Source organism: Saccharomycopsis crataegensis (assembly GCF_037102585.1).
Source record: "Saccharomycopsis crataegensis DNA, jcf7180000000083, whole genome shotgun sequence".
Lineage (NCBI taxonomy): Eukaryota > Fungi > Ascomycota > Saccharomycetes > Ascoideales > Saccharomycopsidaceae > Saccharomycopsis > Saccharomycopsis crataegensis.
In genome coordinates this window covers 105,743-121,874 of record NW_027043828.1, presented here as the reverse complement: position 1 = coordinate 121,874, position 16,132 = coordinate 105,743, and the positions used below count along the sequence as shown (strand labels likewise).

The 16,132-nt window shown below is 37.2% G+C and overlaps 4 protein-coding genes across 4 annotated transcripts; 2 read left to right on the top strand and 2 right to left on the bottom strand. All coding sequences in view use genetic code 12, as the record gives it.

Annotated features, from left to right (window-relative positions):
• Window positions 1-5,698: 5,698 nt before the first annotated feature.
• Window positions 5,699-8,119, bottom strand: DASC09_028980 (uncharacterized protein; the record flags this gene model as incomplete). Its single annotated transcript, XM_064996501.1, has 1 exon — window positions 5,699-8,119. The coding sequence occupies one exon, from the start codon at window positions 8,117-8,119 to the stop codon at window positions 5,699-5,701; it is 2,421 nt and encodes an 806-aa protein (XP_064852573.1).
• Window positions 8,120-8,339: 220 nt separating this feature from the next.
• Window positions 8,340-10,460, top strand: DASC09_028970 (uncharacterized protein; the record flags this gene model as incomplete). Its single annotated transcript, XM_064996500.1, has 1 exon — window positions 8,340-10,460. One exon carries the CDS (start codon window positions 8,340-8,342, stop codon window positions 10,458-10,460), a length of 2,121 nt encoding a protein of 706 aa, XP_064852572.1.
• A 226-nt stretch (window positions 10,461-10,686) lies between these two features.
• On the top strand, window positions 10,687-11,190 carry UBC7 (E2 ubiquitin-conjugating protein UBC7; the record flags this gene model as incomplete). The annotated part of the gene is made up of 1 exon (XM_064996499.1): window positions 10,687-11,190. One exon carries the CDS (start codon window positions 10,687-10,689, stop codon window positions 11,188-11,190), a length of 504 nt encoding a protein of 167 aa, XP_064852571.1.
• Window positions 11,191-12,851: 1,661 nt separating this feature from the next.
• Window positions 12,852-15,230, bottom strand: DASC09_028950 (ferric reductase family protein; the record flags this gene model as incomplete). Its single annotated transcript, XM_064996498.1, has 1 exon — window positions 12,852-15,230. The coding sequence occupies one exon, from the start codon at window positions 15,228-15,230 to the stop codon at window positions 12,852-12,854; it is 2,379 nt and encodes a 792-aa protein (XP_064852570.1).
• Window positions 15,231-16,132: the final 902 nt, after the last annotated feature.

The following is a 16,132-nucleotide window of genomic DNA, read 5'->3' as shown; positions in this document are numbered from 1 at the left end:
TTCTATGGTACTCATTATAAACTTTAGGAACATAAACAGTTTTTGGGAATTATTTGCAAAACTTATGAGCAGCTTTTAATTTGGAAGCATTTTACGGGAGGCGGATCTCGGTTGCCGGTGGGCACCGTCGGTGGAGAACAGAAATGCCATTATTCGATCATTGATGATGGGATCGCCATGTGATAGCAGTTACTTGTTGTTTAGGCAATATATCTGGTGATTATTTTACTATCATTAATGTACCCTCAAACACCTTTTCTTTTGCTTTCCTTTTCTTTTGCTTTCCTTTTCTTTTGCTTTCCTTTCCTTTCTTTTATCTTCGACAATGTCTTATGTTGGAAAAAAAAAAAATGTTTTATGTTGGAAAATGTCATTGGAAAGTCTTTGGCTGCATTTAGCACTGGAAGTAGACTACTGTGACTAATTCATGGCCTAAATAAAGGCTTTTCCCAATGAATGAGGTTCCAACAAACAAGAAAAAGAAGCTTTTTTTTTTTTTTTTAAAGCCACACTTTTTGCCAGGAAATTCTGTGGTCTGTCTATATGACCGACCTACCTGTCTTCTATGTCAGTCAGTCAAAGGGGAGTCTTGTGGATGGCTTTAGTTAGTGGGGCTAGATAATTAATCCATATATATATATATATACTATGGCGACTAAATCGCAATACCTTTTATCTAAATGAAACAAAATGAAATAAGATAAAATAAAATGAAATGAAATGAAATAATGTGGACCGCATCGGTAATCGTTAAACAATAACAACCCGCAAGTAGAAATGATATATGAAATGATAAGTGTGAAACCACTGCCAAGAACGCATCCAAGTAATTACACCGCAAATCATCAACAATTGTTATGTTATTATCCCCTATTTTTATCGATGACGACGGCGGAAAGTTTGATCTTGAGACAAAAGCACTGGCCAATCAGAACTGAGGGATCAGTCTTTTTAATTTTTATTTTTTAATGGTCCCCGTTAAATTGATATCGACTGATGCGATCGACGGTATTGATTTACGTACAAAAAAAAAAGACACAGAGAGATCATTGAAGCTAAGCAGCAGCCGGTGGTAACTAATAACTCGACCTATCTTTGACACTTACAAGCTTAAAAGAAAAAAGAAAAAATGAAAATTGAGTGCTATCAAAATATAATCATGAGATTGCAGGGACTTAACTTACTTACTTTGTTGGCGGTGTTTTTTTTTTTTTTCTGACCCATATATGTTACGCGATACAATAAAAATGAATAATAGTCTACCGGATAATAGCAAAGAAAATGATAAGAAAAATAACTTGAGAAGAAATGTTATTATCGTTGTACCGAGTCACAAACAAACTAAAACAAAATACCATCTATCAAGTAAAAATCGTGTCACTTTTTTTGTTGTGTTGGATGGATGGATGTTTCTGGTGCAAACTCTATTTTGCTACACGACGATCGGTGCGGTGCGATGCGGTGCACCGAAGTAGTCAACCGTCCCCTAAACGGCAATGGGCGATATTTATTTAGCCGGTGGGTGTGATGATGGACGGTTGGGAGAGATAACGATAATAATTCATTTAGCATTGTCTATCTGTGGTGGGGGTGTGAATGTGTATGAAATGTTGTTATTATTATTATTATTATTATTATTATTATTATTATTATCATCATTATTATTATTATTATTGTTATTAGTATTATTATTATTATTATTATTATTATTATTATTATCACCAGATATTTCAAATATTTTATTCATTGATTCATTGATTCATTTATTGATTCATTGATTCATTTCTTCTTTCGGTGCACGTTTCATGCAGCCTCCTCGTAGAAATAGCAAACCTTGTCGTAAAGAAAAGGCAAAAGAAACGACTTGGCAGCTTTTTTTTTTTTTTATCTCCCCAAAACTGTGGTTCTGCTGTTGATTAGGTCCTAACAAACCTCAAACGTCGAAATGCCAACGTCTTTCTTCTAATTTATGGCCATTGGCAACAACGGTAGTTGTCTTGTGATTCATTTCATTTCTCTGGAGGTCTAGTGGCCGACTACTTGGGAACGAACGCTTTGGGTCCGGCTTTACTCGGGAGGGGGCGGAAACGTTTCTCGGTACTTTCTTCAAACAGAAGAAGGGTGGACATTAACATTTATTGCAAAAAAAAAAGCCAAAGAAAAAGAGAAAGTCAAAAAAAAAAAAAAAAACAATGCATTGTTCTGCCATGGAAAGTCAAAAAAAAAAAAAAAAAAAAGATAAAGATAACAATAGTCGCAAATAGTTGCGACGATTTGTAGCGGTCCGGTTGTTGTTTGTTGGGGAGTAACGTTGTCATACATCTTTCTTATTCACTTACCCATCAAATTTACCTATTAAACTATATATCTCCTTATGAATTGGTAGAACAAAAGATACAACAAACATCAAATCCAGCATAGATTGTTCCATTGGAGGGAAGTGGGGGTGGGGGGGTCCCGAAGAAAGCTCCCCGTTGATTCGGAGACTTATGCAATCGATAGTTGTATTGGCTAAATGCCTGTAGTCTCTCTCTCTCTCTCTCTCTATCTTCCACTATTATCACTTTCCATCTTGGCCTTTTTTTTTTGGCGTTGATTTTAGCCGGCCCCATCCATGCTAACGGGTGTGTGCATAAATAAGTCTCATCATCATCGATTGAGCCACAGTTTTCGTTTGAAGGGTCAAAAAGAGTCACCATTCATTGCTTGTGGTTGGAAATCCTCCAGGCCACTCGATCCTCGCTAATGGGACTATATATCAGTCTAAAATATAAATTAGGATGGGGATCCAGAAAAATGGGTCGAATCACTCGCAAATCAAAATGCAGAGATGGTAAATTTTTTAGAGGATCTCAGCAAGAAATAGAAACAAAAAAAAAAAAAAAACGAGCCTAAATTCTGGAGAGGTAGGTGATCTCTACTGTCCCCTCGGAGCACTTTAAAGTTGACTCCTCAATAATTAGCAGTACTCCTTATTTTGTTTCTTGTAAATTATCAGTGATCCATGAAAATCATATCCTTTTTGTTGTAGTAGTAGTAATAGTAGTAGTTCATGCCAGACACCCCGATTTATAGTATGTAATATTTTGTTTTCTTGATGTATCACAATATATTTAGAAAGAAGAATGGTATATGTCTCCTCTGATGGCAAAGTTTTGGCCATTTTAAATTAAAAATAAAAAAATGGTGAGGATTGGTCATTGATGCTTCTAAATTTTAAAGTATCACAAGCTATTGATGAGTAAATAAAACGTAAACGGCCATGGAAATATCACGATATCTAGAATATTATGTGTGTGTATATATATATTTATTCATATAACTCCGGCGAACTTCTACTTTCTGTCGTATCAACTTTCGATGGTACAATATAAGAGAAATAATAAAACTTCCTTCTTTTTATAGGATATAATATATACGCTTCTAACTAATTCAGACCAATTTAACCATAAGAATTCTTTTAAATTTAACAATTTTGTCGGAGTGGTCTATAATACTAGTCTTAATATATCTACCTGTGGGGCTTTTGATTCTACAAAGCTCTGACTTAAAGACCAACTAAGTTTATCTATGGATATTAAAACACCACTGTTGTATGGTGTTGTAAATTAGGTGAGTGCTCCAACTCCCCGCCCCCCATTTTTTTTTTAACCATCTAACAAATAAAATAGTATTCATTATCTTTATTCTTCTCTTATTGCATTTTTTTTTTTGATTTATTCTTTATCTTTTCAAGTTTATTATTCTCTAGCGATTACAGTTGAAGTTTTATAGGAATGGTACATATAGTAACGTTTAATAAAGTGATGTGCACCCACCCCCTGCAATGGTAAGAATGTAATAAAATAATAATATCATGATAATACGTTCCACCAAACACAGTAAGCCGAGGGGACCATCCAGAGAGAACTACATAATAAGAAATAATTCGATCCACTGAAAGTAAATAGTATTATAATAAAGAGTATCCATCCAATTGAATATGATAGCATTCAATCGCTACACAGGATAACCGGCAACATATAGATTATAGATAAAAGTATTCTGTGCCACAAAATAATATCAGCAATATTCTTAAACAAACATCTACCTACCTCCAATTTCATCTACTTTCTTATACCCTTTTTTTTTTTAACTCTTGTACGTTTTCCATAGAAAGTAAAAATCATTATTACTCATATGATTCTGACACTTGGCCAAACTAGATATATGGAGCATGCAACCAAACTCACGAATTTTGAGGGGCCTCATTTTGCAGCGAAACTTTGAATAAGAATAGAACTACGTTCTGGTTGCTATCAAAAAAAAAAAACATTCCTCATCACTTTACTAAACAGTAGCTTAATGGTTATAATATTAATTACTAGTGCTTTCTGTTTGTGCTACTTGAAACGGTGGACATTTATTGCCAAGATAGGAATGAGAATCCTCGATGTTTAGGGGATATTTTTTTAGCAATTACAGATGAATTTAATGGGGGACTTAATGAAGCCACCAGTGATGATACACGCCTATTAACCAGAATCAGAATATATTGCCTCCATCTTCTGAAGATGATACAATATCGATCTGCAATTACAAAAATCGTGATATCTTGGAAAATATAATTTACCATCTGTCGGCCCCTCTCATCTTAATTAAAGTGAGATAAATTACACACATAATACCAAACAGTTACATGTTCCACTAGTAAACGTGACTTACGATCTTGAGTTATTTCCGTTGCCTAAATTAGATTATTATCTCGATATTGAGTGCCATAACTTTTGCAAAACCCTGAAAATCTAAGGTCTAAGTATGCCCAAGCTAAAATATTTGAATCTTGTTGAAAATTATTTAGAAAGATATAGATAATTTACATCAGTTGAAAAGCCTTGAAGAATTAAAAAAAAACAAAAAAAACTATTTAATCCTCTACATTGAAAAGCGTTGCAGGAGTTGTCCGCACTATCTAAAACGCTTGTTAATCTTGGTTACTTAACTATCATGAAAATTGTTTTTACAATTCATATTTTTTCACTTCTTCAGTTAAGGTCGATGTTCCCACACCATCAAAATTAAAAGTAATGAAATCTTGTTACAAAAAATTGAAAGAAGTGTAAGATATTTGGCATTTAAAACATATTGGCGTCGCACGAAAACGGCTCATTCCTGATCACATAATCCATTGTAAATATTGAACTTCTAATGAAAATTAAGGAGAGTCTAAGTAAGATGATAGTGATTATCAATAATATATACTATATATATGTGGACAAGCAAATGAAAAGCTTTGATGTACTCCAACCTCTCCAATAGTAGCATACCTCCCTGAGAGAGAAACTTAACTTACCTGCTGAAAAAAAAAAAAAAAAAATCATTTGGATCAGCAGGGAAACTATATATAATATCTTCAACAAGAGAAATACGTTAGTATATCTTTCAAGCGTTAATATTCCATTTTTACAGTAAGCGTTTCAAAAAGCGGGATTTGTCTTATCATTTCCAGAAGATGTTCTGCCAAAAAAATGAGGTGTTGAAACAACAACAACAAAAAAAAAAAAGAACTAGCAACAGATAACATAAAAGCTGTATTTTTGGAACAAAAAAGTTAAAAAATAAAACGATAAGCGTAAAAATAAAAAAAAAAAAACAAAACAAAACATCATTCATCCAACGAATATATATATATATATATATTTATAAAAAATCACCCAATCTACAACGTGTAAATCCCAACTCTTCCAACCAACTTCCACGCATCATTGGCCAACTCTCGATATCCATAATCTGGAAGCCCTACAATCAACCGGGTCTCGCCATAAACATCACAGTAAGTTTTTAAGGCATTACCAAAACCAGTATACCCATTCCCGGAAACCCCAATGGCCACAATATCTTCCAATTCCACCACGTCCGGCGTGGCTGTAGCAGTAGCAGTAGAAATTTCCAATAATGTGGAAACATCGAACTTCCAAATCGCACCAGTGTTGTTCAAATATGGACTAGATATGTACACCGTGGTACCGTTTGCATCAAGGTGTCCCGAGATCCCAAACTTTGAAAAACTTAAATCGTATTCTGGGAAACTATCAACCTTCATAATCACCTTTGTGACAAGTTTGCAATGATTTCCAACAATGGTGTACAAATACAAGCCGCCGCATCTCTTGCAATTAGAGTAAGATTCACTATGGGCACCAATGAGAATCCATTCTACTCCATCATAGGTTCCAGACGCCATGAATTTCGAGCCAAACTGACCGGAAAACCGCGAGGTGATTCGGGGAATCGCTTTACCATCAAATTCATACGGAGCTCCTCCATAATGTGGGATAATAAATTTGGGTAGCGATTTGGAAGATGATGTGGTGATCGCTAACTTATCGTAAACTAGTACTCTGCTGATACTGGTAACTCCAACATAAAGGTATTCCCCACTGACTGAAATCGTTGAGCCAAAATTTTCATACCCGGTCAGTAATCTTAAAGCGTCAGGGATGGTGAGGATTATCGGATCGAACTCCTTGTAACTGACATCCACAATCTCAGCGTTTATTCTGTTAGTTGGATAATCTTGCGACACAAATACGTTCACAAAGTCTTGTTGGAAATATTGAGGGCTTTCTGTCAATACTTTGATAAGAATTTTCTTACCATCCAAAACCACCACCGATCCTCTTTGATTCTTCCCGGAAAAGGGCGAACTGAACACAAAATCTTCAATCCCATCACCATTCATATCAGCAAGTTCGAAATCCGTGCCCATTTGTTCAAATTCCCCACCAAAGTTAAATCTAAGGAGAGTATTGGAACCTTTGATAATATCAACGGTTCCTGAACCAGGAGAAACCACTACTAACAACTCATGCCTGATCACAATATTATCGCCAGTAACCGTCTCAACAACAAAATTCTTGATTTTATACCCATATTTTTCTGGACTGCCGGATACCTTTTTAATGGATTGGTTGACTTTTGTCATTTTGACATTTTCTAATGCGCGCAATCCCATTAATGGAATAATGTAGATTGTTCCATCGAGATCTTCGTATATCGACCCCACTGCAGCACATAACCCTACCTGTTCCCCTAGAAAGTTCCCCAACTCAATGTCTTTTCCAAACCTGCCATTCGGGACCATTGGCGATACAAAATACCCATCATCGTTCAACGACTTCTGAATTACTTGGTGATTATCCTGTAATGTTGCCGCAGTTCGCGGTTCCACCAATTTTGCCCTACACAATTCCCAAGGATCCATATTATTCAATTCGGAGTTCGCATCGTCTAGCCATTCATCGAGATTGGGCATGCATCGAAGAATAGATGTCTCTATCTCCTCTAAACCTCCAAGATAATAGTCATCGAGAATATCGTATAAATGCGGAGATTGCTCAATATAAGCGTGCGAGCTAAGTTTATAGCCCTTCATCTCTAGCGAGAGTCCGGTAAAGCCCCTATTGAGACAGAACTTCATGTTGTAGTCTGAGACATCGTAATGACCCAACCGATGGTAAATCTCCACCATTTCTTTAATCGGGGCTTTCCAAGGTACCATGAAATAATCTTGAATCGATTGCTCTTTGGAAAATATATCAGTGTTGGCTGAAAGTTTCCTTAGTACTAGTAGGTCTCCCCCAGTGTCTAAAAAACTATGGGCCGCTTCGACATCGCCATCGAATTCCAACGCCGCCAAATGCAGTAGTAGCCCATGATTCATTCTGATTGAGTGCCAGGTGGCATCGGCAATCTGGTGGCTGAATATCCCATAAAGAAATGCTCTGAATTTTTTGCGGTTGTCGTCGTCGTCGTGGTGGGAATTGGCCATGGACAAGTGCACCATTTTGGCAGCTTTCCAGTCAACTTTGGGTTTACCTTGCTGGTGGTGGTGATATTTTGCAGCACTCAACAAGAAAGGAGGCCAATGGGCATCTTCTGCTGCCTCGTCGAGCTTATCTCCAAAACAATTGTAGTAACTATCAGGAAAGAATGCCCCGGCTTGCAAGTAACTGTAGAACGGCTTGACATCTTCGGGAAGCTGCGAGTGGATTCTCGACATCAACAAGAGATGCACCGATACCCCTGAGGCAGCTATAAGTGTTCCCTGGAGAAGCACCCACCAGTGACAAAACCTCATTTCTTTATATATAGCTGGTTTTTCGATGTTGTTTGTTGATGTTGGTGATCGACCGATGAGAACCAAAAAGTACTGGTGATGATGTTCCAGCACCGTGGGACGACTACCACCCAAACACCAGCAGCAGCAGCATTTTTCTTTCTTCTTCTGCTGCTGCTGATCCTAGTGGTAGTGGGTGATCAATAACAATAACAATAACAACACCAACAAGCAAATAGCCATGGAGAACTCTTTGAACGACTATGGCCAGCTCACAAAAACCTGTTCCGAGTCACTCTGGAAGGCGTTGTGGGGGATCGTTTACAGTGCTGTTCCAGAATATCACGACGTCTCAGATGTCAATAAGGCAGAATTGACCATCGTTGAGTCGCTGGTGGAACTTCCGTTGAATGACAATGTCATTGCCGACGAGTTCCTAAAGCCATATTACGAAGCGTTCATCGGTGTGGTGCCAAAAGACGACAACCAAAGATTGTACATTGAAATGGCGTTTACGGCTGCATTACAGAGGTTTGAAAATGCTGCTGCTGCCACGAACCAACAAAAAGAATCCCTGGATGATGATAATGATCGTCAGCAGCGAAAAATCGACAATTTGAAACTCAATTTTTACAGTGTAATCATTGATTTTGCAAACTACTTGGTGAATAATGACAACCATGATGCCCAGAATGATTTGGGATTCATATTGGTTTCCAACGTTATCGAGCTAAATACCATTCGGTTTATCAAAAAGTTCTGGTGTGTCTTGGAGACTAGACACGCCAATTTGATCAAGTTTCTTTCGTTCAACAATGGGGAATACATGAAAAAAAGTGGGACACGTTCTTTGGTCAATACCGTTAGAAATCGGTACATTGTTGGTTTAAGAAGACCAGGGGCCGAGTTATCTGCAACGCTAAAGAAGTTGATCCAAAGGATGGAGAATCCTAAAGACAGTGTTTTTGAAGATGATAGTTTATTTTTAGGAAGGGTTTATCTTTATATTTTCAGTACTTTTGCCATCAATGATGACTTGTTTTCGGATCACAAGTTCAAATTCAACCGCGATTTCATTCGTGATTTGAAATCACAAAGAAAATTTGGAGATGTCCATTTCTTTAGGTTCTGGCAGCTAAAGAATTGGCTAAGTGACCCTATTGACAGTGAGAAGAATGCTTACTTGTTAAAGGACCAACGAGCGATTGTCCTGGAGATAATCGACTCATTTGATAGAGACTCAGGGTTCAGAGATAGTTATAAGCAAGGTTCTGCCGATGAATTGAAAAACTTTGTGGAAAATGGCGATGCTAAATTCGTTGACGATTTTTACCACCAAGAACTCCACAAAGAAAAAATGGATTATTACAGCGATTCGCCGCTTCGTTTCAATTCCGTTGGTCCACTATACTCGTTTGCTACATTTAGAAAACAAAAATTTGATGATGTGCGGTTCCGTTTGGAAACCCTTGTCCAGATTCTCATCATCACCGAATATATGACCAACTTGGCCGAACGGTATAAAAAAGAACGGTTTGACGAGGTGACAAAACTCACGAATGGTTATAATGAATATATCAAACAATTACAGAAGCAAAGTGAAGAAAATTCCCGAATTCCTTTGATTGCTCCAGTAGAATGGACCAAATTCAAAGGAATCTATTCCACTCTCCCAGCTCTGGGAAGAGATTACGATTATTACTTGGGGATTAGAAAAGCCATCAAGGAATTTTTCAACGATCATTGCGAATCATTAGGCTTCACCGTTGGCACCTGCTCAACCCAGAATGATGCCCATTGGTTCTTTTGGAAATTGCATCAGTTTTCAATTTTTAATATCACCCCAGACTTTGAAGTATTCAAAAAACTGATAGAAGACGTTAAATTATCACTATCAAAAAGCAATACTTTTGAAAATCTGTTTGGTATCAAGTTTGGTAACCGAAACTTGACAAAAATATTTTCTTCAAGACCACAATTATCCACCGCCTCACTGAATTTGGAAACCAATGAATCCTTGAAACAGAAACTGAGCCAGGGTGATATCTCTGCTGAGTATCATAGTCTTGGAGTTTGGAAAAACTCAAGATTGAATCGTCAGAAACGGACGTGGTTGGCAATGGAGGTTCCGGAGATCTCCGAAGAGGAAATCATGCAATTCAAAAACAAACTCTCCAAGAATGATAGATTGCGACAACAACTTGAGGAAATCAGACAAGCCAATAAATCTCTTATGGAAACTGTCAGCAAAAAATCTAAAACGATTTACGTTTCGGTCAGCCGAGACGATGATGACCCCAATACCGATGATCCAGAGAGTATGACAGTAGGTGAAAATACCGTTGAACAGTTAGACTATTAGTTTTATAACTTCTTTATGATTACGATATATAAATGAATAAATAAATAAAAAGGGTTAGATGTTATCTGATTATGTAGCAATATATTTATATATGTAGAGAGAGTGTGTGTATAATCAGCGTGCGGATAGCAGAACTTCAGATTTCGTCACCGCCCAAAAAATCGATGGCTCTCCAACAATCATGGATAACAGCAGGCCCTCCATATCCATCGAAACACAAATAATAATGCCTGCCAGAAGCACTGCCCAAAGAAGACTTCTCAAAGAATACCAAGAGCTCTCGAGAGACCCACCAGAAGGTATCATTGCTGGGCCTGCCAACGAAGACAACCTTTTTGTATGGGATTGTCTACTTGAAGGTCCTCCAGGAACATCATACGAGAATGGGGTATTTTCCGCAGTGCTCACTTTCCCAAAAGATTATCCATTGTCTCCACCACTGTTGAAGTTTGATCCTCCAATTTTGCACCCTAATATCTATGCCGATGGTAATGTGTGCATATCGATCTTACACCCTCCAGGAGAAGATCCTAATCAATACGAACGGGCCGAAGAAAGATGGAGTCCGGTACAAAGCGTTGAGAAGATCTTGTTGAGTGTGGTCAGCATGTTAGCAGAACCAAACGTCGAAAGTGGAGCCAACATTGATGCCTGCAAGTTGTGGAGAGATGATAGAAAAAAGTTTGAGGAGATTGTGAGGAATGATGTGAAGAAGTCTTTGGGGTTGTAGGAAGAAAGTGATAGATTAGCAGAAAAAGAAAATCACCAATATCAGTAACTAGGATCAATAAAATAGATTGCAAAATTTCTAACCTGCCTCGCCAGTATCTGTCTGCGCCATCTGGGTGATATATATAAATCTAATAACTACTTCGATTTCATGATTTGATGATCTTTGAGAATATACCTATTGATGTAACGCCGAATTTAAAAATTGGGTATATCTACCAAACCCTTATATTGCTTGCACGTGGGATTATATCTCTAATCTTTCAACTATCCATATCTGTTGGTAAGTCTGTGTTATTGTTATTTTTATTATCTTATAATCATTATTGCCTATAACTATACTGTAAAGAGGGGATTTGTTCACTTTATTTGGTCCATATCGAAGTAATCTGTAGTAATTAGTCCCTATCAAATAATAGTCCGTACCTCGTCATGATTGATAAGCTAGATTCTCATCTCAAGACAACGCTTCCGCGACAACAGGTGACTGAGAATAAATAAGTGGCTATATAGATTTCAAAAAAAAAAGGTGATGATTTATCATGAGCGAATTTCAAAATTCAGTAATTGGAAATCAGCTACCTACTGTCTGTTTAACAATATTATACACTCAAATGATATGATCGCTAGCTGATTGCTGTGAGTAATATGATTCCCTTCGCTTAGTTCTAGGATCAGCAAACAACAAAACCTGAATTATTCTTTTTTTTTTTTTTTTTGGGATGAGGGGGAGGGACTTTGGTTTGGTTCCTCTTCAGCTACAGCAACTATGAAGTGGGTGTCTCCCATATTATTCCTTCCATCGGATTTTCATGGCTGATGCATGTTGAAACGACTCTGTCATGCAACACTTTCCCACAATATAAAGCATTAACTTCAATAAGCTGTGGTTTTGCATAATTTAGTAGAGATTCCCGAGGTTTCCACATTCTCTGTAAATCTCAGCGGTACTTATAATTTTCAAGAAATAGCAAAAATTATCTAAGTTCATTAATAAGAACTTGGTTCTTTGATGGCCCGCTCCTCCTCAAATAACCAAAAAAAAAAAAAAAAAAAATCGTGGTCTTGTTAATATAAATTGCCTTTTGGAAACTGTCAAACGCTTACAATAATAGAACAATTAGCCCACTTTTATTAGCTGATCATTGTAATCAGTGTTTACACTGCAAAAATTTAAAGCGAAAGCTTTTTTTTTCTAGAATTACCATTGAAGAAGTGTCTATGAAAGCTCTTTGTTGGGAAATAATAACATTCTCAAAGATCTCTTAGGGGTGGGAATATATTGGTGGGTCATTTCTTTTACAAATATAAGTCATATCATTAATAAAATTTTCTGTTTATTTGTCGAGAATTTATTACCGATGCCGAAATTTGGCTAACAGATTTAATTGTTAGATATCTTTAGATATTGAAATCTAATTTATGCAAACTTGCTCCAAATGATTTCATTTGTTTTTGTTTTTTTTTTGATTGAGGTGTTTACTTAATCTAATAGGTGGCCCTAAAATCCAAGTCCAAAAAACACTATTGAAATAGGGAATTGAATGTGAAGAAAAAAAAAATGAGTCTGAAAATAAACAGCCGAATTAAAAAGAAATTGAGAAGTTAAAGTACAAAAAGTGAAAAATAAATAAATAAATACCATACCAATGGATAAGAGGATCACCAAACTTGCAATTCTTCATGATAATCCACTCTTCCATCATGATCTTCAACGTACATCGCAATGTTCTTTCTCAAGGAATCGCACAATGCATTTGATGCACAAGCAGTGATAGAAATCGACCCAGCATCGTTAGTGAGCCAATCGCACACCAATTTTTGAATATCTGGTCTACCACAAACCACATCGAGCCCCACCAATTGGGCCGCCAAAAAGCATTCCTCAGAACCAATAACAATCGTCAGTAACTTTTCTGGTTTATCAATACTCTTCTCATCGGAGTCAGAATCACCAACGTGAGCTAATTGTTGACCAGCAACAACTTTCTGCGGGTTTTCCCTCGTTAGATAAAGCGACACTTGAACCGATGGTTCCTGCTTCAATAGCAATAGTTCTGGAAGAAACCAACTAATGGATGCCAAATCCCTAGCAACCCACACCATTCTAATGTTCTTCTGACCATTTGGATATCTTCTTGAGATCTTAAGCGCATGGTCAAAGATCCCAGGAATACCATTACCACCAGCAATCAAAGTGATATTATCATAATGGTAATTAGGAGCAGATGCACCATATGGGCCTTCTATCCCCACCAAAATAGATTCATCGATCTGTTCAGGCTTTTGGGAAATCATATCATAGATGGCTTTGGTGGCCCCCTTTTTGCATTTGATATAGAGATTAATTTCTCCATCTTTGATAGTGGAATCGTTGACGGTAAATGGATGGGATTGACCAAAAGTCTTTGGGGTGAAAAAATAAACAAAAGCATATTGTCCAGGGCTAGCAGCCCATCTTGAGGCATCAGGTCTCTTGACAGTGAGCCTGAAGGTATCTTCGGAAACCACTTTAATGGTGGCTCTTTTGACTCCGAAATTTAGTATCCTGACAATTCTAACGATTCTATCAAATGCCCAAACAGCTACTGCAGTAACCACAAATTCCATCCATCCAAAAGTGTAAATGTGACGGAAAGCACCAACCAAGAACACCACCGCGAGCATGATATGTGTATACAAGAAAAATTCGTACAAGTGCCTTCTGAACCAATTGTATGATTGGAACATGATAACTCCAGCACTAGTGGTGGCGACAATCCCCCAAATGAAGTATTCTTGTTTGATGGTCCTAGAATAAGTCCCCCGATCAAGGTATATCTTGGTATAAGAAACCCCATGAATTAAAGCATTCAAGAACATCATTCTCCCGGTCCATTTATGGAAATGGATGAATGTGGAATAATTGAAGCCAGTGAGGAGCATCAAGATGTTGTTTCTTCCTGCAAAGAGGAAAATTAATGGCAAATGGGCCGTGGCAATGACCCCGGTCCTGTCCGCAATGAGCTTGGTCAATACAGCTGTAGACCCTCCCCAGTGAATTGACATGAAGACAATGTACAAGATGATATAACCAGCAATCACCCCACTTTCGGCTCTGGTGGGGACATATGCATGAATGATTCCAAAGAATTTGGTGATCTGGAAATGGTTCTCAAAAAACAAACCTGGGAGAAACAAGGAGCTTTGGAGTTTTTTAGATATCGGTCCACTGAAATAGTTGATTACCCCAGTAGCAGACAAGAATCTCATAATTGTTGAAAGAATCATCACCCCAAACCAATAATAAAGAATCCCCAACCCATATATGGTAGATCGATCGAGATTTATGGGGACCGCGGAAACTTTCTTATAATTCATTTGATAAGTTTCTGAGCTGATAATCACCGGTAATGCCACACTTTGATTATTTGGTATTTGGAATTCATAAATGGCATATTTGCTGGCATTGTCATAAATCTGGGATAGTTGATCAAGGGTCATGTTTGGACAGAATTTTGCAACCGATGGCATGGCTTTTTCAATTTCCTCATAACTGCTGGCCATTCGATGTAAACAGATCGCAAGAGTACCAGAATATGGAGCATAACCACAACTGAGATTGGTAATGCCATGTCCACTATCAGACCCATTAGTTGCTGCGCTAGAATTATTTAATCCAGGATGTCTCGTGCTATTGTTGGTGGAATTATAGCCATTATTACTAAGAGAACTCTGATATACGTTCTTTCTTCCAGAAGTATTACCTTTTCCAGAATTTGATTTAGAGAAATTAAGAGAAGAAGCTGCACTTTGACAAGCACTTGCCAACATTAAATACGGGGCGGCTCTCTCCAATTGTGTCCATTTTGGCGGTGGTCCATAATCACTATGGACATCTTTTGGAGGAATCGGTGGTGATGGCACCGGTTGTGCTGATGATTTCTGTTTTAACAATACCTTCTCTAGAGAATTCCCATTAATCAAGTCGAATTTCGTCGGACTGGCATAAATGATGGATGTCACAAGACTTAGAAAGAGTAATGATATTAAGGATTTCATGGCGATTGAGTGGGTTTTTTTTTCTTCCCCCTTGTGAAACCAAATATCGATTGATCTTTAAAAATGACTGAGTCGTGCTATATGTAACCAAATATGCGTGATAGTGATGAGTTCCTGTTGTGAATAAACTGGAATAAGTTGAGACGCAGCGAAAGAATGATTGAGAAGAGCTGTCAAAAAAAAAAAAAGGAAGAAAGATTGAGAAACACAATAAGGAAAGATGGGATGATTTGAGGGAAACATAAATAAAAGAGTATTGGACACTAAAACTATATTCCCTGAATAACTCACACCTCCCTCAGCCCGCATTCTTCCAGTGGGGCATTCATTGTGCAGCAAGAGCCTTCCTTCAGCACGCACTCATTCCGCACAAGAAGTTTGCACTGCACGGCTTGATTATCACCAGAATCAGCAAGAAAAAGAACGACTCCAAGGATTGTGCAAGGTATTGGTGAATAGCTTCTATTTTTGCTCAAATATTATCTTTTATTTGTAATGTAAAATCTGCGTTTTATAATTTATTTTTTTAATTTCCTTTTTCATGTTGTGAGAAAATATTTGGGTTGGAAAAAAAAATATTAAAGAATTCAACCTGGGTTGTATAGAGGTAGGTGTCTTCTTTTCATTTTCGCACATTTCTGTTAACTCCACTCTCCAGTTATTCCTCAACTAAAACCTCTGTACATTTAAAAAGAAAAATGCCATTAGGAATTTTTTTTTAAAAAAAAAAGTGGCAAAACTCATGTAGTTTTGAAATCCACTAACAAAACTTTCTCGATACCCCTAGAATTTCTGCAACTACTTTTACTTGAATTGAGGTCAAAATGATAAATTCCAACAAGATTATTAGGATTTTGCAATGTGTTGTTCATAAATCGCAAATTTATAATGAAACACCAAAA